We start from the raw sequence: 22,457 nt of genomic DNA on the forward strand, positions 1-22,457 counted from the left end.
TATTAATGGGTTGGGGATCTTTTTTTATGATGATGATGATGATGATGATGAAGAAGAAGAAGAAGAAGAAGAGTAGTAGTTTGGATTTGATATCCCACTTTATCACCACCCTAAGGAGTCTCAAAGCGGCTAACAATCTCCTTTTCCCATTGTTGGCCAGAAACTGGAAATCACAAGAAGTACCAACAGTGGAGGAATGGCAGATGAAGATGATGGAATTTAGATGATGGAATTTTCGGAGCTAACCGACCTGACCGGAAGGGTCTGCGACCAGAAGGAGGAGGAGTACCAAGAAGAATGGAAGAAATTTAAAGACTATTTAGTCAAATATGTTAAGATAACCTAAATAGAATTACTTGCGAGTATCAGATAGGCCTAGGATTTAAATATGTGATGTTATAGAATCCTAAGGTTAAAAGCTATAATGAAAAGAAAGAAAGATGTTAATGGACTGAGTAAATTTTTGGGAAATCAGTTTTGGAAAACCGCTACAGTGATGTATATGGAAACTCAGCCAGGGGGATTCGAGGAAGTCACCCATCAATGTTAACAAAAATGGAATTTTTACAGTTAGGAATGTTTGTTTGTGTGTTTTTTTATGTTTCTTATAAATTTGGAAAATTAATTGAAAAAACAAAACAAAACAAAACAAAAACAATCTCCTTTTCCCTTCCTCCCCCACAACAAACACTCTGTGAGGTAAGTGAGGCTGAGAGACTTCAGAGAAGTGTGACTAGCCCAAGGTCACCCAGCAGCTGCATGTGGAGGAGTGGGGAAGCGAACCGAGTTCGCCAGATTATGAGTCCACCGCTCTTAACCACTACACCATATGATGAATCACCCAACAAGTTCGCTTAAAAGCAGCAACTTGACATATTAAGGAAACCGACTTATTTGTTTGTATTTACATACCACCCTTCACCTGTAAAAAGTAGAGACATCACCTTGCCAACAAAGGTCCGTATAGTAAAAGCTATGGTTTTCCCAGTAGTGATGTATGGATGTGAGAGCTGGACCATAAAGAAGGCTGATCGCTGAAGAATTGATGCTTTTGAATTATGATTTCTTAAGGAAATCAGCCCTGAATGCTCACTGGAAGGACAGATCGTGAAGCTGAGGCTCCAATACTTTGGCCACCTCATGAGAAGAGAAGACTCCCTGGAAAAGACCCTGATGTTGGGAAAGATGGAGGGCACAAGGAGAAGGGAACAACAGAGGATGAGATGGTTGGACAGTGTTCTCGAAGGTACCAGCATGAGTTTGACCAAACTGCGGGAGGCAGTGGAAGACAGAAGTGCCTGGCATGCTCTGGTCCAGGGGGTCACGAAGAGTTGGACACTACTAAACGACTAAATAACAACACCATCACCCTTCATAGGAGGCAGTCATTGGCTCATCTCACTCAGTATTGCCTACACTGATTAGCAGTGGATTTCCAGTAGGGTTGCCATACACCCGGGGAATCCCAGACATGTCCTTTTTTGGGGAGGCCTAAATGCCCATCCGGGGGGATTCTTACAATTCTAAGCAAATATCCGGGTGGTCTTGGATGAGGCAAGCATGCCGACCTGCCCCGTCACTGCTGCCTTGGGGGGTGGCTAATGGAGTCTGCCAGAGGTGTGGTGAAGGATCCTTTAAAATTCTCTGTTGAGGGGTGTGCAGCCACACACCCCTCAATGGAGAAGTGTGATGGAGCCTGCACCTCCCCAGCCTTGCCAGGGACAGGGTGGGGGCTCCATTAGACTTCCCCCCTCCCCACCAGGACTCCCTCCCCATCCTCTTCTTTGGATTTCAAGATATGGCAACCTATCTTTCTAGGAGCTTGACAATACTGAAGATTAATCCTGGCGCCTTCTGCATAGATGACAGTTGTTATGCCACTGATCTATGGCCATTCTCCAACATGGCCTACCAAATGTTTTGAAATCCAATTCCCCTCAACCTTGATGATTCAGAACGACTTGAGGTTACCAGTTTAGGGAAGGCTGAGGCTCCAGTACTTTGGCCACCTCATGAGAAGAGAAGACTCCCTGGAGAAGACCCTGATGTTGGGAAAGATGGAGGGCACAAGGAGAAGGGGGCGACAGAGGACGAGATGGTTGGATAGTGTTTTCGAGGTTACCAGCATGAGTCTGACCAAGCTGCGGAGGGCAGTGGAGGACAGGAGTGCCTGGCGTTCTCTGGTCCATGGGGTCACGAAGAGTCGGACACGACTAAACGACTAAACAACAACAACAAAGTACAAATATTACAGGCAAATGAGGGGAGGATCCCCATGGATAGCTGAAATGTAAACAGACCCTCTAGTTATTTAAGAAAAAGATTGGTGGATCCTTCTGTCATTCATCTCTGTCTCACACATGGAGATATGGGTGATATTCAATATTAGTTATGCTCAGGGTAAACTCTCTGAAATCAACAGAGTTATTGCTCTAAAGAAAGTCACATTACCATTTCATGGCAATTGCCACTGAGAGAGGAAAACTTTTAACAATTTGAAATATTCATATTTACCCAGTGAAATCTACACTCTTTGAATATTTATTTCAGGCTGGCATCCTTTCGTAGTTTGTTCAAAGATTTAACTTTTGTTAAAGGAGGGGGAGAAATGACAACAAACAGATTTAAGGTATTTTGTGTGGTAACTTTTATGGTATGTTTCAACAGCTTTAGGACCTTCTATAAAGAAATTTAAGAGGTTTTGTTTGTAATGTCTTTCCATTAAAGCTAATGTATTCTAAAAAGAACGGGTCTTCAGGGTGATCTGACCTTGCATTTATATGTCGTTCTATAAGGTCATTTCAGAGAGAGAGAGAGACTAATCTAAGAGAATTGAGCATGGCTTCAAAATCGTAGAAGTTAGAGCTCTTGGTGCTTCTTAGGGACTCCAGAAAAGTCTTCATTTTTAGACCCTCTGACTATTTGCATCCTTGGGATATAGAACATCGGAGCAGAATTTCAAAGGAATTTACTGCATCAAGCCCTGGAATAGGTTAGGTCAGACAGAAGACTACACTCCCCCCCCCCCCATTTTTATTCAGCATTAATGAATCTGAAACAACAATCACATCACTACTTTAGCATTTCTTACACATAATGATTAACAACAGGGACTTAAAACAGGGGGGAGAAACCACTGGCCCTCAAGATATTGTCGGACTCAAACTCCCTCCAGCCCCTGTCAGCATGGCCAATGGTTAGGGATGAGGGGAGTCCAGGAATATTGGGAGGGCCACATGTTCCCAACCCTGATTTAATCTTTACTTTACTCCTGCCTCAAAAGAATGGGGGAAGGGCCTGTTAAATTGTAAGTACTCTGGGCTATTAGTGCCATTTATTCGTTGGTTATTTGTTTGTCTGAATGCATTTCTACACTGCTTACCATTTAAAATCTCTAAGTGATGTGCAACAAGAATAAACAGTATCATAAAAGCAGAGATTTAAAAATAACAACACCAAAATCTAGTAGTTAGGAAAAGCCTGAGCAAATCAGAATGCTGTTACATGACATCTGAAGCGACTGATGGATGATGGTTCACGTATGGCAGAGGGAAGGGAGTTCTACAGTGCTGAGTACAATAGAAAAGTTCAGCAGGTACCTGGCCCCTGTCAGTTAATCTGGAGATGGTGTCACTGTGTCTACAGTCGCTTTACCCAAACTTGGCACCTGCCATTTCTCCTCCTCTCATTTGGCCATTTATTGAAGGAAGTCAAGTACCCAGAGCTGGCCCAGCATTAGGCAAGGTACTGCTTCTGCCTCAGTCAGGACAAGCCCCTCAGGACATGCCCATGGGTGCCCCACCTGCCCTGATGCCACTGCCAGCGACAGAGAAATGCCGCTGCCATCTCGCCCAAAACCAACACCAAGATCTGCCAAAATCTGTAGGGATGTGAGCAGATGCTCAGAGAGATTATATTAATCTTTCCTTGCTCATGTTTGTGAGTTCAGCAGAGTGCCATCCCTTTGTAGCTTAAAAGGGAAGCTTAGATTAGTTTTAGCCTTTTAGTTTAAGAAATCCAGGACGATTTAAGGCAAACAGGATTCTCCAGTCATTTCCCTTTTTTCTTTCCATTAAAACAATAATCACACAAACAGTCTAGTAAAAGGTAAAATTAACATTTACTCATTCAGAATACTGTCGAAGAGCAAGAGACGGGTCTGGATTTGGGTTTGATGAGGCCCTAAGCTACTGAAGGTAATGGGGCCCTTTTATATGTCCAGCTGTCCTTTGTCAACAAGAAATTGTCACTGTTTTTTGTGTTGAATATATGCTATATGGTAATTTATGGACCTAATATGTATCTTAAAGCCAAAATGTGTATTTTATCAAAGTGTTGAACTGAAATACAATTAAGAAGTATATTAATAGTGAAATACATGCCATGCAACCAGTCCATGCAGAATGTAAGCACCCTATATATAGAAATGAGCAAACCAGTGATATTTTAGGGAGCAGGCTAGCAGGTGGGGCCTATGACTTACCGGTACATCATAGGAGCCTACACAACACAAAACACTGTTGCTGTATGTAGGTATTATTTTATTTGGTTTTTATCGTATACAGGGTTGCGAACGTGATCCGTGTGGGATGCACGTCCACAACCTGCAGCGTCCACAACCTGCAGCGTCCACAACCCGCAGCGTCCGCAACCCACAGCAGTGCGTCTGCGTACGCACAGCTTGCAATTCAGTGTGTCTGCGCATGCGCAAAGCGCGATTTAACACTTCTGCGCATGTGCGACCGCCAAAACCCGGAAGTAACCCATTCCGGTACTTCCAGGTTTTGGCGGTCCGCAACCCAGCAAAGAGCAACCTGAAGCGTCTGTAACCTGAGGTATGACTGTATTTTGGAAATGTACATCCAGTTTGTTTCTCCTTTAATTTTTTTTGGGGGGGCACCAAGAGAGTGGGGTCCTAAGCTATAGTTTTTTAGCTTATACGTAAATCCGGAACTGGTAACAGATACAGCAGCTTTGTTCATGCAGGCTTAAAATGGTAATTCAGTTACAAGGACATACTTTGGTCTAGTTTAAAATGGCGTCTGGGCATTGGAGCTGAGACACAGCAGATGTTCTTCACATCTCTGGCTTGGTGGTGAGATGAAGAGAAGATAGAGGATATGCCCAGGCAGGTAGGAGAATATATGTCCTCCCCCTGTTTGGGCACATGGGGAGTGTCTCTCACATAGTTCTCTCTAGTAAACTTACAGGAAAACTCTGTAAGCTTCAGCGCCAATCAGATGCCTATCTAGGAAACCTGGAGTTGCTGGTTTGACTGCATTGTAAATATCCCACACAATTGATGGTGATGCTGCTTCTCTGCTAGCGACAGATGGGGCAGGGTGTGCAGGGGCAGCGGAGCAGTGGAGCAGGTAGATGATGGCAGCAGTGGTGGAAGTGGCACAGCAAAACAGCACTTCCTCTTCCGCCTCAAGCAGCAAAATGGGATGCACCGCCCAGAGGCGGAGCAAGGTGGGTGCGATTTGCCCCGGGTGCCATCTCTGGGGGGGGGGGAGGTGACATCGCTGTGGGTGCCACCTCCCCCGGGATGTTCACCAAAGCTGCTCCCCGGAATACCTGCCAAAACCACTAGCTCCGCCTCTGCCCATCTCTATGGGTGCCACGTGCCAGGGCCAACCCCTATGGGCTCCGCACGGTGTACTCCACCCTTATGGGCAGTTCACCCCACCCCTGGGCACACCGCCCCAGGTGCTTGGGAGGCTTCCTCTAGCACTGGCATCGCCCCTGTATCTACCCAGCTGCAAATTGACATCTATGGGAGATTGTTTTGCCCAGTAATCAGGGGTGGTGTGATTTCTGCTTAGAAGACTTATATTGAGAAGATGGAGGTGGAATCATGAAGCCGAGCATGGATTAATAATTTCTTGTGGTAGCCATAGAATGCTGCCTTATACTCAGTCACATCTTTGGTCCATCCAGCTCAGTATTGTTTACACTGGCTGGCAGCAGTTCCCCAGCCCTTACCTGGAGATGATGAACCTGATACATTCTCCAGGCCAAGCTGATGCTCTATCATTTAGCCACAGCTTTCCCAAATTGTCTGGCCCTTAGGTGCATGATAGATGCGCCCACATTGGACTTCTGCTGCTCCTTAGTTACCAAATTCCTTTCTTTTTCAGTTACTGCTCAGCAAAGGCTACCAATCAATGAACTTACTTAAAATGCCTGCAACTCTCACATTTCTTTCCAGAAGTGGACCCCAACCAGGCCATGGAAATTCTTTCTGAAGGATAAACTTGTAGCAGTCTGAATGGCGCTATTGCAATCTTCTTCTTCTTTTGCCAGCTGTTTGGTAATAGTTTGTAAAGCTTTGCACAATAACAGTTACTCATCTTGCCTCTGAAATGCAGTTCCTCTTTTTCCATCAAAAAAGACCAGCATTGTGTTGTATATAACCTTTTAGGCCATCTATAGTCATTTAAATCTCATAAAAGCCTAGACTTTCTTCGGGGGGAGGGGAGCAAAAGAGCAATGATTTGGCTGATAATTGCGGCAATAAATATTGGATGCCTTGAGCAGTGGCTGCACATGCCACAATGTGAACAGGCTTGATCCTTTTTCAAGAACTAAAATAGCCAGTGTTTTATTGTGCTAATTTTGAAGGGGGAAAAACCTCCATAAAATGTTATTGTTTTCCAAAAATATTCTCTTAAAATGTTCACAGTCTGAAGTGTTTGTAGTTTAGGACTAGTAAATTTTCTTCCTGTTTTTCAAGATTTTCTTTTGCTCTCTTAGGGAGTGATTGTAAATATAGGAGGCTTAAGTTACACTGGTTTAACTTAAAGGTAAAGGTAAAGGTACCCCTGCCCGTACGGGCCAGTCTTGACAGACTCTGGGGTTGTGCGCCCATCTCACTTAAGAGGCCAGGGGCCAGCGCTGTCCGGAGACACTTCCGGGTCACGTGGCCAGCGTGACATCGCTGCTCTGGCGATCCAGAGCCGCACACGGAAACGCCGTTTACCTTCCCGCTGGTAAGCGGTCCCTATTTATCTACTTGCACCCGGAGGTGCTTTCGAACTGCTAGGTTGGCAGGCGCTGGGACCGAGCAGCGGGAGCGCACCCCGCCGCAGGGATTCGAACCGCCGACCTTTCGATCGGCAAGTCCTAGGCGCTGAGGCTTTAACCCACAGCGCCACCTGCGTCCCCTGGTTTAACTTAAGCTGGTGCAAAAACCACCAGATCCAAACTCTGTTCAGGAGCAGGACTCCTGCCAGCTGAGCTGGCCTAAGCCTGGCAGAGGGAAAACAAGCCTTTAAAACAGTGTTTGAGTTAGACCGCCCTCCTTTGCTTGCACTAAATTCCTCCAGGTTGCCAAATGAAGTGACTGAGCTGAGCAGAGGTAGGATCTAGCGTAGGCTCCCACTTCTTAGTTTGAGCCCCACCAATACTCTGGAACGCTTTTTTTCTGGGCTTATGCCAGCGTAAATTCCTCCAGTCTTGGCTCAGCCCCAGTTGAGGCAGGATGGGGGGAGCTACACTGGTGTTATCTCCAGCTGAGCTGGAGTTAGGGACTTATGATAGTGCCAAACAGTTGAGTTGGAAACCATCCAGCTGAACACAGATCCACCACATCCTAACTTGCTCATCCAATTGGATCTAGGGTTAGAATTGTGCCAGTGACCACCCCGAAGCCAATTTTTAGCATTTACCTTTAAACTTGGAATTTTGAAAGATTCTTATTACCTGCCGTACGTAAGGAAGCAACATTCAATCTGTTTAGGGAAGTTTTTAATGGTTGATATTTCTTCTTCTACTTCTTCTTCTGTTGGGAGCCACCCAGAGTGGCTGGGGAAACCCAGCCAGATGGGCAGGGTATAAATAAATTGTTGTTGTCGTTGTTGTTGTTGTTAAAACTACAGCAATTAAATTGTTTCTGAAATCTTTGAACTTTAAGAATTCTGGAACAATTCAATTGTTGTGTTTTTCTTCTTCTTACAAATTTGTCATCTATTTTTCTCCGTTTTACTTACAAGTGAAAGAATGGACAGATCTTTCAACACACACACACACACACACATATTTGTTTTGTTGTTGTCGTTTAATCATTTAGTCGTTTCCAATTCTTCATGGCCCCATGGACCAGAGAATGCCAGGCACTCCTGTCTTCCACTCCCACAGCTTGGTCAAACTCATGCTGGTAGCTTCAAGAACACTATCCAACCATCTTGTCCTCTGTCGTCCCCTTCTCCTTGTGCCCTCAATCTTTCCCAGCATCAGGGTCTTTTCCAGGGAGTCTTCTCTTCTCATGAGGTGGCCAAAGTATTGGAACCTCAGCTTCAGGATCTGTTCTTCCAGTGAGCACTCAGGGCTGATTTCCTTAACAATGGATAGGTTTTTTCTTCTTGCAGTCCATGGGACTCTCAAGAGTCTCCTCCAGCACCATAATTCAAAAGCATCAATTCTTTGGCGATCAGCCTTTTTTATGGTCCAGCTCTCACTTCCATACATCACTACTGGGAAAACCATAGCTTTAACTATACGGATTTTTGTCAGCAAGGTCAGCATATTTGTTAGGGCCTGATAAAATTGCTTCAGGAACCAGATTTGACTCCACTAGGGCTGCATGCATTGCATTGCTTGCCATGTGTGCCTGTCATATGCCAAGCTGACAGGATTTTTGTTGGTGCAATATACATAGAGAGAGAGTGTGTGAAAGAAAGAAGAATTCCTGGATGCAAAGATCCAATTAGGCACTAATACTATTTGGAGAAAGAACTCAGACAGAGATTTAAAATCACCAAATCTGCAGCATAGGAGTGCATGAAAATATATGCTGTAAACCCTTTAGAATGTGCCCCTCGAAATGTGTTCCAATTTTTTTCCTTTAAAAAGTTCCTTTCCAAAGTTTCTTTCTGCCAGCATAGGAAAAAGACCACACGTTTGGTAAGTTAAAAAATAGTTTACTTACAAACTCTCCAAATGTTGGATTCATGTGCTTTTCCATACATCAGTCATAAAAGTTGCACAGGCAATAAAACTTAGTTTAGTTCCAAAGTGGCAAAAGTTCCTAGATTATTGGTATAGGAACTTAATAATGGCTGGTGAGAGTCATGTGGGTGAGCTTGAACAACTAGGTGAAACCTCTTTCTTTACACACTGATCTGAAGGTTTCCTAAAAAAAAGCTCAACAACTTTGGGGGGGACCTGGTTTCTACTCTTTGAAATATGGCAACCCAATCAAGGTAAGGGAAGTAACTTAAGCATGTTGGTTCTATGACGCTAGTTATGCCACACTTTTATCATATCAGATATACTCAAGAACTCATTACTTAATAATCCCCGCCCCCCAAAAAACCATCACCACATATACTGCGCTTAATAAAACATCTCTTTTACTCAAACTGTTTGTTTCATTACATCTATCAGCTGACATTATGATGAATGGGACCAAAGGTCAAGAATCCTGTTACAAAAGGAACAGCTGGGAAGCCTCCAGGAGAGATGATTCCTGTTTATCTTACAAATGTTAATTTGGGCCAGTCATTTTTCTGTACTGTATCCATATACTGTACTGTACTGTATCTAGTTATCTCCTGCTTGGACTACTGCAATGCGCTCTATGTTTGAAGGTGACTCGGAAACTACAACTAATCCAGAATGCGGCAGCTAGACTGGTGACTGGGGCGGCCGCTGAGACCACATAACACCGGTCTTGAAAGACCTACATTGGCTCCCAGTACGTTTCCGAGCACAATTCAAAGTGCTGGTGTTGACCTTTAAAGCCCTAAACAGCCTCAGCCCAGTATACCTGAAGGAGCATCTCCACCCCCATCGTTCTACCTGGACACTGAGGTCCAGTGCCGAGGGCCTTCTGGCGGTTCCCTCATTGCGAGAAGCAGGGAACCAGGCAGAGGGCCTTCTCGGTAGTGGCGCCTGCCCTGTGGAACGCCCTCTCATCAGATGTCAAAGCGGTAAACAACTACCTGACATTCAGAAGACATCTTAAGGCAGCCCTGTTCAGGGAATTTTTTAATGTGTGATATTTTAGTGTATTTTTGGTTTCTATGGAAGCCGCCCAGAGTGCCTGGGGAAACTCAGCCAGATGGGCGGGGTACAAATAATAAATTATTATTATTATTATTAATTATTATTATTATTATTATTATTATTATTATTATTATTATCATCATCTAAGAATGCATTAGCCCCTTCCACAATTCCTCTTCAGGCATGTATGAATTCACAGAGAGAAGTGCAGAGCACTGTCCATTGACCATACCTGGAGTATTGCCGTCCAATTGGATCGACTGTCCATGCGTTTGGTGGAAGAGACAGCTGATGCACATTAAGCTGAATGCCTGTGGGTCCTCCAAGCAAACAAGCCTATATGCCTTTGACAGACATACAATTTATTAAACTTCCCTTCTCAACAACACCGTGTTGTTTTGAAATTTTGAAGTCTGAAAGCATGAGAGTGGGTGTGAAATGTCACAAGTGCAGTGACTTCCTCATGGAAGCTCAGGATATTAATATGTCAGAGTAAATTGCAAATTATTCAGCCTACACTTTACATTTATTTTCCTCTTTTTCAGAGCGGTGCTGTGCTCAGTGCATGCAGAGCCTGGACAGTTAATTGACTGAGGAGGGCAACCTCAATTTTGAGTCCATGGTTTCAATCCCTCTTTTTCTACAGTTCATTTATATAAGCAGAGAGAAACCTGCCATGGTCCTCCAGATGTTGGTGGACTCCCATTCCTATCAGCCACAACCAGCTTGGCCAAGGTAAAGGATGATGGGAATTGTAATCCAATCTCTGAAGGCTTGTAAAGGTTGCAAATATAAATGCCCAATTTATATTATTCTGGGTATTTTAACTGGTCCACGCCCTACACACTGTTGCTTTGCTTTCAGTTTGTCTTCAGATACCAAGTAATTTTTGCTTCTGGAAACTTTGTATCTGATGTCACAGAAGTAACACTCTCCATGCTTCTCACATATGAAGGGAGAACTTTGTTTCCACCATAGCTGTCAACCTTTCCCTTTTTAAAAGGGAAATCCCCTTATTCCGAATAGGATTCCTCGCAAGAAAAGGGAAAAGTTGACAGCTATGGTTTCCACCCCTTTAGACTCTTTCCCCCTTGGGGAATCTGAGGCTCTCCTGATGTTGCTGGACTGCACCTCCTATGAGTTCCAGCCAGCATGGCCAATGACCAAGGATGATGGGACTTGTGGTCCATCAGTGTTTGGAGGGCAACATATTCCCTGCTACTGCCTTACAAAGACTGAGGCCTGAGATGCAAATGGAGAAGATCAGCCAGCAAGGTTAATGTTGTAATTAACTTTATTTTTTTATCACATTTTGCCTGTGTGGCACTTAAAGTTGTGCATTCCTATCCCAATATTGCATTAACATGCTTTAATGATTACTTTGCATTTAATGCCTTCCCTGACAATCTTGGCCATAGTAGATCTCAAAGGTGTGTTAGAAACAGAGCTTTGAAAAGCTTCAACAGACACAGCTCCAAATTGCCTTCATAGCAAATCAGGAAAAATGAGGTAGATTTTGTCCTGTGTTGGGAATCTTGTTTATCTGTAGTCTTATCAAGTTCCTCCATTCTTGTGAATCCCAGATCCCTGCTTCTTAGGGCACAACATCTTCCTGGCTCCTGCAGGTTGCAGCTATGGCTATCAAACCCAATTTGTTTTAATTACTCAGAAGCATATTTTGCTTGGATATGCAAATAACCCTCCCATTGCAAACAGCAAGTGTGGAGGCTATTTTCATTGGAATCATGGAACTATGATTCAGGTTTCCCTTTGGCCCTCCATGATGCAGGTTAGCTAACCCCCACTTTTCTTTACTGGTTAAAGAAATGTCAACTATGCAAGGGCAACCTTCGTGACAGATGTCATGTCTAGTTTGGTCCTGCAAGGAAACTTTCAAAGCTTTCCCAGCTCCTAGAGATGAACTAGGCAGCTCTTATCTACCACACCACTGAAATTCAAGCATTTCCAAACTGTTGATAGACTCCCAAATAAATCAGCAGACAACAGTCATTATCAGAGCAAAATGTGATAAAGAACAATCATTGTCCTTTGTAAGCATTATAAGTAACCATATCAAGAAAAGGCTGCCTTGTGGAAGACTATGTTTATTCAAGTTGTTACTTAGTCCCTGGAAAATCAGATCTCATTTCCGTATCACAAGGACTGAATACTCTCCATCGGTCAAGGCATACAATGTTGTCTGGGGCTCAGATAACAAGCTGATAAGGAGAAGCAGTCTGTAGAGCATTAAAACTTCTCTCATCAATATGCAATTGCAAGGGAAATATATTGCCTCCGTCTTTGAGATGGATGAGTTCAGAAATCCATCTGGGATATAAGGATTTAAAGTATCATGTTCCCAAGTAGTTCAAGACTTTGTATATCAACAGAAGAACCTTGAAACTGATCCAGTAATGTATTGGCAGCCAGTGCAGATGTTTTAGTTAAGGTATCACATGCTGCCAGCCGTTTGCCCCCATTCGGTCACCTTCTTGCATCCCATTGCAGCAAGGAAAACCTTGCTTACCAGTCACCTGCTGTCAAAAGCAGACTGAACTTGTGGGTAGGAACACATTTGGTTCAGTTCTTATTTTAATGGGAACCTACCTAATTTGCACTTCGCAGTACAATACAGGAACCAGAAAGCAGCTTTGGATACTCCTTCCAGCCCCGCTCAACCCCAAATCCATGTGGAGAAGTTAAATGTACTGTCCTTTTGACTTTACTTAAACACTGACAGAGTTCCCCACTACACTCAAGGAAAGCAAGTTAGTCTACGAGGTTCAGGGCATACCATATGGATGGCCAGCCCAAGGCATTTTGCTGCCTGATGGAAAGGGCAAGATGGCGTCCACACCCACCATATTCTATATGTAGAAGATGATTGGACTGTTGACTCTTTGTTTGACACCAGCAATATGATGGTTTCCTCCAATGCACCTGAGGGCAATAGGCTACTTCAGGGTGGAGGGCATGACCCACATAACTCTGCTATTCAAGGGTGGCTAAGGAGAAAAGGCAGAAGTGGGTAGGGCTGCCTGCCACTGCTGCCTCCCAGAATTTGCTACATAAGGCAGTTGCCTCATTTAGGATCATGGTGGTGTTGTGTGGCATGCAGTACTTTGTCTTCTAACAGAATGGAGAGGTTGGTAGGTTCAGGAGGAATGGCTGGGAACCATCCCAGCTTTTTATTTTCTTTCTTTCATTGTTTATCCCCAAAATACAGACTCCTAGGTGCTTGTACAGTCAGATTTGGAATTCGGGCCTTTCTGTTATGCTTCGCTAAATGAATACACAGTGCAAGCTGACATAGATATGGACCAGCTTCTTCTTCTTCTTGTCATGTGTTGAAGCAGCTTCCTCTATTATAAAAAAGTGAGTCTTTTCAGAAATTCACTGACTGTCACAGAGGCCTGATATTCCAGGGAGGCCATCTGAATCCCCTGTGGGGTATCTCCTCATGCGCCTCTGTAGGAATTCATTTGCACTTCGAATTTGATCGATTCCTAGCAATACATCAAGTTCATTCTTGAAATTTAATTGAGAATCGGGGAGTGGGGGTGGAATCAGGTTTCCCTCCTGAGGGATTATTGCCTGTATCACCTAGTTTCTGAGTGTGGGTTGTTTAAATTCACTTGGATTATCCCTGATGGTGGAATTTAAATTGCTATTATACTCTCAGAGAAAGAGTCATTTCAACGGGGGCACTGATGGTGGGAATGAAATACTGTGTGTCTGGATATATATTTTTTAAAAAGTGTGCTTTTCATTTCATTTGAAGAGGAGGAAGGCGGATGCTCAGACTGTGTGTGTACAGATTTGGGGAAACAGAGTACAGAGAATCCTTGTGGGAGATGGACTGCAACACTTGGGTACAATTTTCAAGTGAAAAATCTCTTATGGGTATTGTTTCCTTGAGGGATTTTCCTCTTAGTTTTAGCTCATTAATTAAATCTTTAAAGTGAATATAACTCAATATATGAGGGTCTCAGATTTTGTCTCCAAATATTTCATATCCAAGCCCTAGCAAAACACAGGACAAATCTCCAAAGTTTGTCACACATACAAAGATGGAACGAACAGTATAGCAAAATAAACTAAAACACCCTCTTCTGGCACAGGGGCTCCCATTCAATGGCCTGGCCCACATGTCTTTACCCAACCATGACACTTCAAGCTTAGTTTAGTGTCACAGCTGCTTTGACCTTAAAACTGCTTCAAGTGGCTACACTATGTATAAACTCCAAGATCACTGCCTTTCAATCCAAGGTTATGGATCCATTCCAGAAGCTAAATAGCTGCAGGATCAAAAGGTGGAAAAAATAGAATGTGTTGTGGCATCCTGTTTTCCCAAGCAATTAAGGATCTGATGACACAGTTCCCAGGGAAGGGAACCCATCTTGTTTCAGTAAATATGAGCCAAGAACTAATACAGAGGTATCTAACGACATAGGTCCTATACCAGTATAGTTTGCTTGTGTTGACTGATCATATAATTGTCATTATGGTATCCTCAGCAAAGGCAAGGACCACAAGACATCTTAGCAGCTATAGCATTTGATGATCACTGTATTATGCAAGAGGCCCAAGCTTCTTTCCTTTTAGAATTAGCCTTAACTGATCTTTTTACCTTCTGTTTTGTCTCCACTGAATCAAATTCTTTTTGGTTACCATGCCTGGTGAGTATTAACAAGCTAGCAAGTACCTGAGAGACAGGAGATAACTAAGAGCAAACAGAACAGGCTTTGGTGAGTCAAGATCTGTAGAGGTCAACATTCCACAGGAAGGACCTCACTCATGCTGTGTTATGATATGCAAGACCACTGCTTTTGAACAGGAATTTCAAATGTGAAGCAAGTGTTCAAAATTTGTCATTGTGTTCATTCTGTGATAAAAAGGTAAAGGGACCCCTGACCATTAGGTCCTGTCGTGGCCGACTCTGGGGTTGCAGCGCTCATCTCACTTTATTGGCCGAGGGAGCCAGCGTACAGTTTCCGGGTCATGTGGCCAGCATGACTAAGCCGCTTCTGGCGAACCACAGCAGCGCACGGAAATGCTGTTTACCTTCGCACCGGAGTGGTACCTATTTATCTACTTGCACTTGACATGCTTTCGAACAGCTAGGTTGGCAGGAGCAGGGACCAAGCAACGGGAGCTCACCCCATCGCGGGGATTTGAACTGCCAACCTTTTGATCAGCAAGTCCTAGGCTCTGTGGTTTAACCCACAGTGCCACCCGTGTCCCACAGTGCCACCCTGTGATACCAACTGGTAATATCTGAGCGATGGCTGGCATATTGATAGAAAGGAAATGAATTTGGACTCTCCTTCCTTCCAGGAGAGTTTCGCAGAGTTTTAAGCAGAGTTTGGATGGCCAGCTGTCATGGATGATCTATTTGAGATTCATACAATGCAGCGGGTTGGACTAGACGAGTAGGAGGTCCCTTCCAAATCTACAATTCTATGATTCTAAGTTCAAAATGCTTTATTACCTAATTTGGTAATCCACCTTGGGTCGAGGGTTTTAAAGAAAGTTGAGATATAAATATGGTGCAATGACAGAGAGAAGGAGAAGAAATATAAGTTAAAGAGAAAAACAACTTCCAGACTTTTAGAAGACATCTGAAGGCAGGCCTGTTTAAGGAAGCTTTTAATGTTTAATAGGTTATTGTATTTTAATATTCTGTTGGAAGCCACCCAGAGTGGCTGGAGAAACCCAGTCAGATGGGCGGGGTATAAATAATAAATTGCTATTATTATTATTATTATTATTATTATTATTATTGTTATTATTATTATTATTATTATTAAGTTAATGTAGCTTAGTGGATGGATTACAGCAAAATGGAACATTCAAATCTGTACTGAGCCATGTTGCTTGCTGGATGTCCCTATTCCAAGCTGCTGTTCCACCCACATGCATAGACACGGGGGGGGGCGGCCTGCATCTCTCCCCCAAGTGTGGGGAAGCAGTTTTGGACAAGTGATTTTGAACAAATAGAAGGAAGAGAAGCGATTAAACAACTCATTCACAGTCTCATCATTGTTCAGCTCCAGATAACAGCCTCTGAGTTTCCTTTTCAGTTAAGAAAAACATAAGCAGGTAAAAGAAACATGCAGCCTTTTATAGTGTAACATATAGTTGAACAGTTAATTCCTCACCTGCCTGGGAGCACTTTTTGTGTGCGTACACATGTTCTAATGGCCTCGTCTGTTTGATTTTATATTGTGCCAGAGTTAATTGCTGGGCAGGTTGGTGGTTTTAATATATTTTAATACGGATGTTTAATTACATTCTGCTAAATGCTGTCTTGCACTCATGTTGAGACACCTTTGTGATGAGACATCTCCCAAAGCCAACTTGAGTGAGTTCTCTCAGTTGCCAAACATTCTACTGTTCATTGGAGAATGCTCTGCCATACATTGATGACTGGCAGCAGTTTTCAGCTTTTTGATAGGCTATCAGACTGTAATGACCTGAAGGAAATTAAAGGGAAATTACCCTTTGCTCCATGTTTGGTTTATGATGGACTATTTTAATTTTAAAAAGCATGCCTTGTTTGGCCAGGATTCCACACAGGTTATGCAGAATGATTGTTTCAAATTAAGTGTTCTGTATACCCGCTCTTAAACTAATAAGCTTAGCCCTTCATTTCAAAAAAGGTAAATATTAAAGAGGAACAAGAGGATGCATGTTACATAAAGAAAATGGACAAGACTTCTCCTTTAACCATTTCCCCCCCCAGCTCCAAGCCAACTTGATTACATGTTAAATCATTATTGAATTATAACCTCTTTTAGATAGCCTGTGGATAGGCTTTCCCCTTTCCAATCCAATGCACAAGCAAAGAGTAGCCATTCGCCCCACCCATGGGTTGTAATGACCTTAAAGCCCTTGGTACGTTTAGAATTACCATGCAGAGAGAAATATACCAAGACTACTTGTTTTATTATATTTATCACTGTAAATCAGGCATAGGCAAACTCTGGCCCTCCAGATGTTTGGGACTACAGTTCCCATCATCCCTAACTAACAGGACCAGTGGTCAGGGATGATGGGAATTGTAGTCCCAAATATCTGGAGGGCCGGAGTTTGCCTATGCCTGCTGTAAATGTTACATCTGGCAGTGATCCAGCCTTACGCTGTCACTCAAGACACTCTCAAATCTGCTGATGGGACAAGAAAGAATTTTACATCCTCCTCCTGACAACCAAATCAAAGTATGATCTGGGTATTGTCAGCATACAATAATTTAGTGCTGCGGATACTGTTCTCTTTGATGCCGAGAAAGAACAGTAAAACAAAAATGACTGAAATACTTTTCTTGTTTTCAAAAGAGAGACTTCTTCTGTAGTGAGGAAATTGCTAAGATCATTATTACCGTTTTGAGCATGTGTTTTTTGACATTCGAGAAGGTGTGGAAGATCTATTGAAAACATAATAATTTAATGAAAAAATAATACAGGCCCATATTTAAGGTTGTGTAATTCTGTGCAACAGTACAGTCATACCTTGGGTTATGAACACTGCGGGTTGCGTGTTTTTGGGTTGTGGACTGTGCCGAACCTGGAAGTACTGGAACTGGTTACTTCCAGGTTTTGGCGCTCATGCATGCGCAGAAGCACAAAATGGCGTCACATGCATGCGCAGAAGTGCTGAATTGCATCACGCGCATGCGCAGACGCAGCACTTCAGGCTGCGAACGCTGTGGATTGCAAATGTGCCTCCCGCATGGACCACGTTCACAACCAGAGGTATGACTGTATTGGAGAACTGGGGGAATACTGCCTGAGGGTGCTGCAGAATGCCTTGGAATTCTAATGTTTACCTATAGAAAAATAGCAATTAGTGCCAGCTGGACAACTGTAACAGCCCTGCCATTGTGACCAGCTATCTCAATGACTCATTGTCCAGCTGGCACTAATTGCTCTATCTCTTTGGCCTTGCTTGGACCTATTTGGATAAGGTGTTTGGGTAGATATCCCTGTCCTCTTCTGGGTAACATATATTGGCACTCATTTTGTAGTTTATGGACACTTGCATGCATGTACCAAGGTGCAGACAAACTGGAGGGTATTCAACTAAATAGAGATGTTCATTAATTTCAGTTGATCTACTCTCAGTAAAACTAAATTGAATACCATCCACTGTGTACTGTCATTGTTCTGCTCTGAGTCTGAAACCCTGATGCAACAAAGCAAAGCTTTTGTTTCGGCAAAGAATAAGGGATCCTGAAACACTTATTGTGTATCTTGCAAGAAACTAATTGCAGTGCCTTAGCCTGCTTTAATTGCTATGGTAATTTAAATGACTTGTGCATTTTGCTGTAATTATAGTGTCATTCAGGCCACAAACCTTGCGGAAGCAAAAAATAAATATTGCCTCGTTGGTAAAGTTGTTCAGCCTATTATGCCAGCGATAGCGTTAAGAGACCAACAGGGGTTCATCAATTTAGTCCCCATTTAAGCAAATTATTTAGGATTTTTTTTGTTCTATTTATGTTGAATAATTCACAGGAAATAATCAAAGTAGTGCTTGCTGAAGTCTGCTTTACATATTCTCCTCCTCTGCATCCCCTAAGCATCTAAAGACAAGTGTCAGTACAGTTGAGCAGCATAGCAGCACCCCTCAGAAGGATTAGACCAATTTCTACCTCATTGTGTGCATTCTAGTAAAAAAAGGTAAAGGTACCCCTGCCCGTACGGGCCAGTCTTGACAGACTCTGGGGTTGTGCGCCCATCTCACTTAAGAGGCCGGGGGCCAGCGCTGTCCGGAGACACTTCCGGGTCACGTGGCCAGCGTGACATCGCTGCTCTGGCCAGAGCCAGAGCCAGAGCCAGAGCCAGAGCCGCACACGGAAATGCCGTTTACCTTCCCGCTGGTAAGCGGTCCCTATTTATCTACTTGCACCCGGAGGTGCTTTCGAACTGCTAGGTTGGCAGGCGCTGGGACCGAGCAGCGGGAGCGCACCCCGCCGCAGGGATTCGAACCGCCGACCTTTCGATCGGCAAGCCCTAGGCGCTGAGGCTTTAACCCACAGCGCCACCTGCGTCCCCGCGCATTCTAGTAGTTTATTGCAATTTATCGGCATTTGCAAGTGACACTATGATGAGTAGTTGCTTGGCACTGTGTGGATTAGTAAATTGGTCAGCAGTAGTAAGGAGAATTATGATGTGCATTACTTAAAATGGATTTATGCAAATGTTCCATTGGATCTGCGGCTTTAAATGGAATCTACGCTAAGTACTAAATGGGGTGGTTACATGGAGCTAGCAGATTAATAATTTAGAAAATCTTAACCTTACGACATGTACATATCCATGATCCTGAATATGTGGCATCACTTTCCGGTGAGGCATCCATTTTTAGGTAACAATGGAAGAATGGGATCTAATAGAATTAGGGGACTCTCCTAAGGCAAGATCTGCGGGGATGAGCAATTTAGGATGCAGCTGATCTTTGGCTCAGCTGACTGATTCCTGGCTCAGCTATGCTCAGCCAGCAATAACTTTGTTCGGTACAACCAAGTGGCTGTGGTTTCAGAGTTTGTCCAATGCTTATAAAGGTAAAGGGACCCCTGACTGTTAAGTCTAGTCATGGATGACTCTGGGGTTGCGGCACTCATCTCACTTTACTGGCCAAGGGAGCCAGCGTTTGTCCGCAGACAGTTTCCAGTTCATGTGGCCAGCATGACTAAGCCACTTCTGGCAAACCAGAGCAGCGCATGGAAACGCCGTTTACCTTCCTGCTAGATTTATTTATCTACTTGCACGTTGACGTGCTTTCGAACTGCTAGGTTGGCAGGAGCAGGGACCAAGCAATGGGAGCTCATCCCGTCACGGGGATTCAAACCACCAACCTTCTGATCAGCAAGCTCTAGGCTCTGTGGGGCTCTGTGGTTAAGACCACAGCATCACCCGCGTCCTATCCAATGCTTATACGCTCTCACAAAATAATAATGATAATAATAATTTTATTATTTATATCCCGCCCATATGGCTGGGTCTCCCCAGCCACTTTGGGCAGCTTCCAGCACATATAAAAACATAATAAACTGCCATACTTTAAAAACTGCCTCCAGGCGTCTTCTAAAAATTGTGTAGCTTTTTATCTCCTTGGCATCTGATGGGAGGGTGGTTCACAGGGTGGGTGCCACTGCCAAGAAGACCCTGCTCCTGGTTCCCTGTAACTTCTTACAGTGAGGGATCCATCAGAAGACCCTCAGAGGTGGACCTCAGTGTCTGGGCTGAATAATGGGGGTGGAGACTCTCCTTTAGGTATAGTGGGCTGAGGTTGTTTAGGGCTTTAAAGGTCACCACCAACACTGTGAACTGTGCTCAGAAAAGAACTTGAAAATATGGTGAAATTAAAACTAGGTTGCACTGAAACCCCTTTTGTGCTTGAAAACATTGAAGTGATTCCATCCACTCATGCACAGACCTAGAACTCTTCAACTCAAGTAAGAAACCATCTGTTGCGAAGTTTGTTTTCCTCTCTGCATAGGGTGCCATTTCAGTTCTAATACCATTGTCAATTTTAATCAGTTACCAGATTTGTCTCTTTTGCTCAGCCGAGCTGCCTTATGGCTATTGGATAATGGTTAGAAGAATGCAAAGAGTAAAGGAAGCCATGGTGGCTCATAAGGAAAACACCAAAATCCATCTTATTGTAAGACCTTTATTAGACCAACCAAAAATGTGTGCAAACTTTTGAGTTCTGCAGAACTCTTCATCAGGCTACATGATAAATGGGGCAAGGCTGGCAATGGAGAGGGGACACAAAAAAAGTGAAACAGTGAAATGTGCATCTGGTCACACCTTTAAGATGGAATGAGGGAGGAGGTAGCAGACATGGAAATGGGGTTCTTTAGGTGCTCTGCAGGTTTTGGGTTGCACCCAGAGCTGCTAGGAAGACAAAACTGCTTCTGAGAGCCATCGCTCTGTGGTAGAGCATCTGCTTTTCATGCAGAAGGTCCCAGGTTCAATCCCCAGGAGCTCTGGGGAAGTCCTGAAGAGCTACTGCCCAACAGAGTAGAACATACTGAGTTAGCTGGGCCAATGGTCTGACTCAGGAGAGGGCAGCTTCCCATGAAAATACAGTGGTTTAGGCCCCATATATGAAAATACAAAATCCAGCTGTTACTCAGGAGAATGCAACAGCAATCTTTTTTTTAAAAAATAAATAAATCTGGAAATTAAATGTGCCATGTTGATAATGGTCCTGGTAGTAGCTGCAACCTGGAAACAAAAATCAAGATCTTCATAAGACAAATCCCCTGTGCTTTTGAAGCTTAAATAAAATAATATAATAATAGGCACAGTCCACAGGGAGCATAACCTGAGCAAACCATGAGTTTCTGCAGCTGTCATTCATTGCCCTGGAACTTCTGCAACTGTTCTGTTGGGTTGCTTCCCTGTTGGATTGATTCACCATCGGGAATCGTTGTAGAGCCAGAATTCTTCTTGGTATTGTTGCTCCACTGATGGGAGCAGGTATTTCGCTGCAGGATAGTGCATCCACCTCTGAAATGAAGATTCCCATCTTCATGATGAAATGCTAGGTCCCAGAATTATCTCCTTGGTCCATTCCTTATCTTCTGCCTTGCCTTGATTGGTCTGTAAACTGCTTTGGGCAGCTTTTTCTGGCTGAAGAAAGAGAGGAAATATTTAAATGAATAATAATAAATAACCAAACTTTTTGTTTTTGTTTTTTTAAGGATGATATTACAGTTCTAGAATTCAGCACCCCTCCCAGGCCTTAGTGCTTCCGAATGTTGCAGTGGTTGCATCCACTCATACTGAGACCTTGAATATGTCCACTAAATTAAGAAAATAACCTTGAATCAAGCTATCTTCAGTTCTCAAGGAATCTGTGCCTCTCCACACTTTGGCTTAATGTGGATGGTGAATCCTTGTGCCTTTTTTCTCCGCATGGGTTTCTCCAACTACTGCTGTCCCACACTTTCTCCTTCTAAATTAAGGGATTCCCTGTGCTATTGATACAGATCTCCAATTTGTATTTTCAAAGCATGCAAACCTCTGGATTTAGGGAGGAGAAATTGTGGAACAGCAATAATTGGAAGAGAGCACGTGGATGAGGGGAATTTAAGGAGACAGAAGGGGTTCACAACCCATATTAAGCTGAGGTATGGATAGGCACATAGGGTCTCCACATAGGGTCAGTTAGGATGCCGTTTCTTTCCACCATCTGAGTACCATCCTTCAGACTTTAGACTTTTCCCACTTCTGACTCTGTTCTGAGTTGTTTTGATTCATGGCAATGAAATGCAACATTAATTCTGTGGTCTGCAAGATTCATGTTGGTACCCTTCCTTAAACAATTGACACCATTGCTGGGATGTTGGTCTATGCAAATTTAACAATGTCATCATTTTTAACTGAAAGTTGCTTTGATTACATTTTGTAGAAAATCACACACAAAATACTACA

The 22,457-nt window shown here is 43.5% G+C and overlaps 1 protein-coding gene and 1 long non-coding RNA gene across 3 annotated transcripts in view; both read right to left on the reverse strand.

Annotated features, from left to right (window-relative positions):
• Window positions 1-8,180: 8,180 nt before the first annotated feature.
• LOC307217268 overlaps window positions 8,181-22,457 on the reverse strand; it is a 129,025-nt gene continuing 114,748 nt past the window's right edge. Inside the window, exon 3 of the long non-coding RNA XR_013839508.1 lies at window positions 8,181-8,290. This is a non-coding gene — a long non-coding RNA (uncharacterized lncRNA). The remainder of the gene's footprint in view (window positions 8,291-22,457) is intronic.
• Window positions 20,672-22,457, reverse strand: part of SLITRK3 (SLIT and NTRK like family member 3) — a 39,567-nt gene continuing 37,781 nt past the window's right edge. For both annotated transcript variants that reach the window (XM_079977729.1, XM_079977730.1), the window contains exon 4: window positions 20,672-21,653. In XM_079977729.1, coding sequence (XP_079833855.1) covers window positions 21,598-21,653 — 56 coding nt within the window. In that variant the 3' untranslated portion in view covers window positions 20,672-21,597. The remainder of the gene's footprint in view (window positions 21,654-22,457) is intronic.

Source organism: Podarcis cretensis (genome assembly GCF_951804945.1).
Source record: "Podarcis cretensis genome assembly, chromosome: 5".
NCBI classification, from domain to species: Eukaryota; Metazoa; Chordata; class Lepidosauria; order Squamata; family Lacertidae; genus Podarcis; species Podarcis cretensis.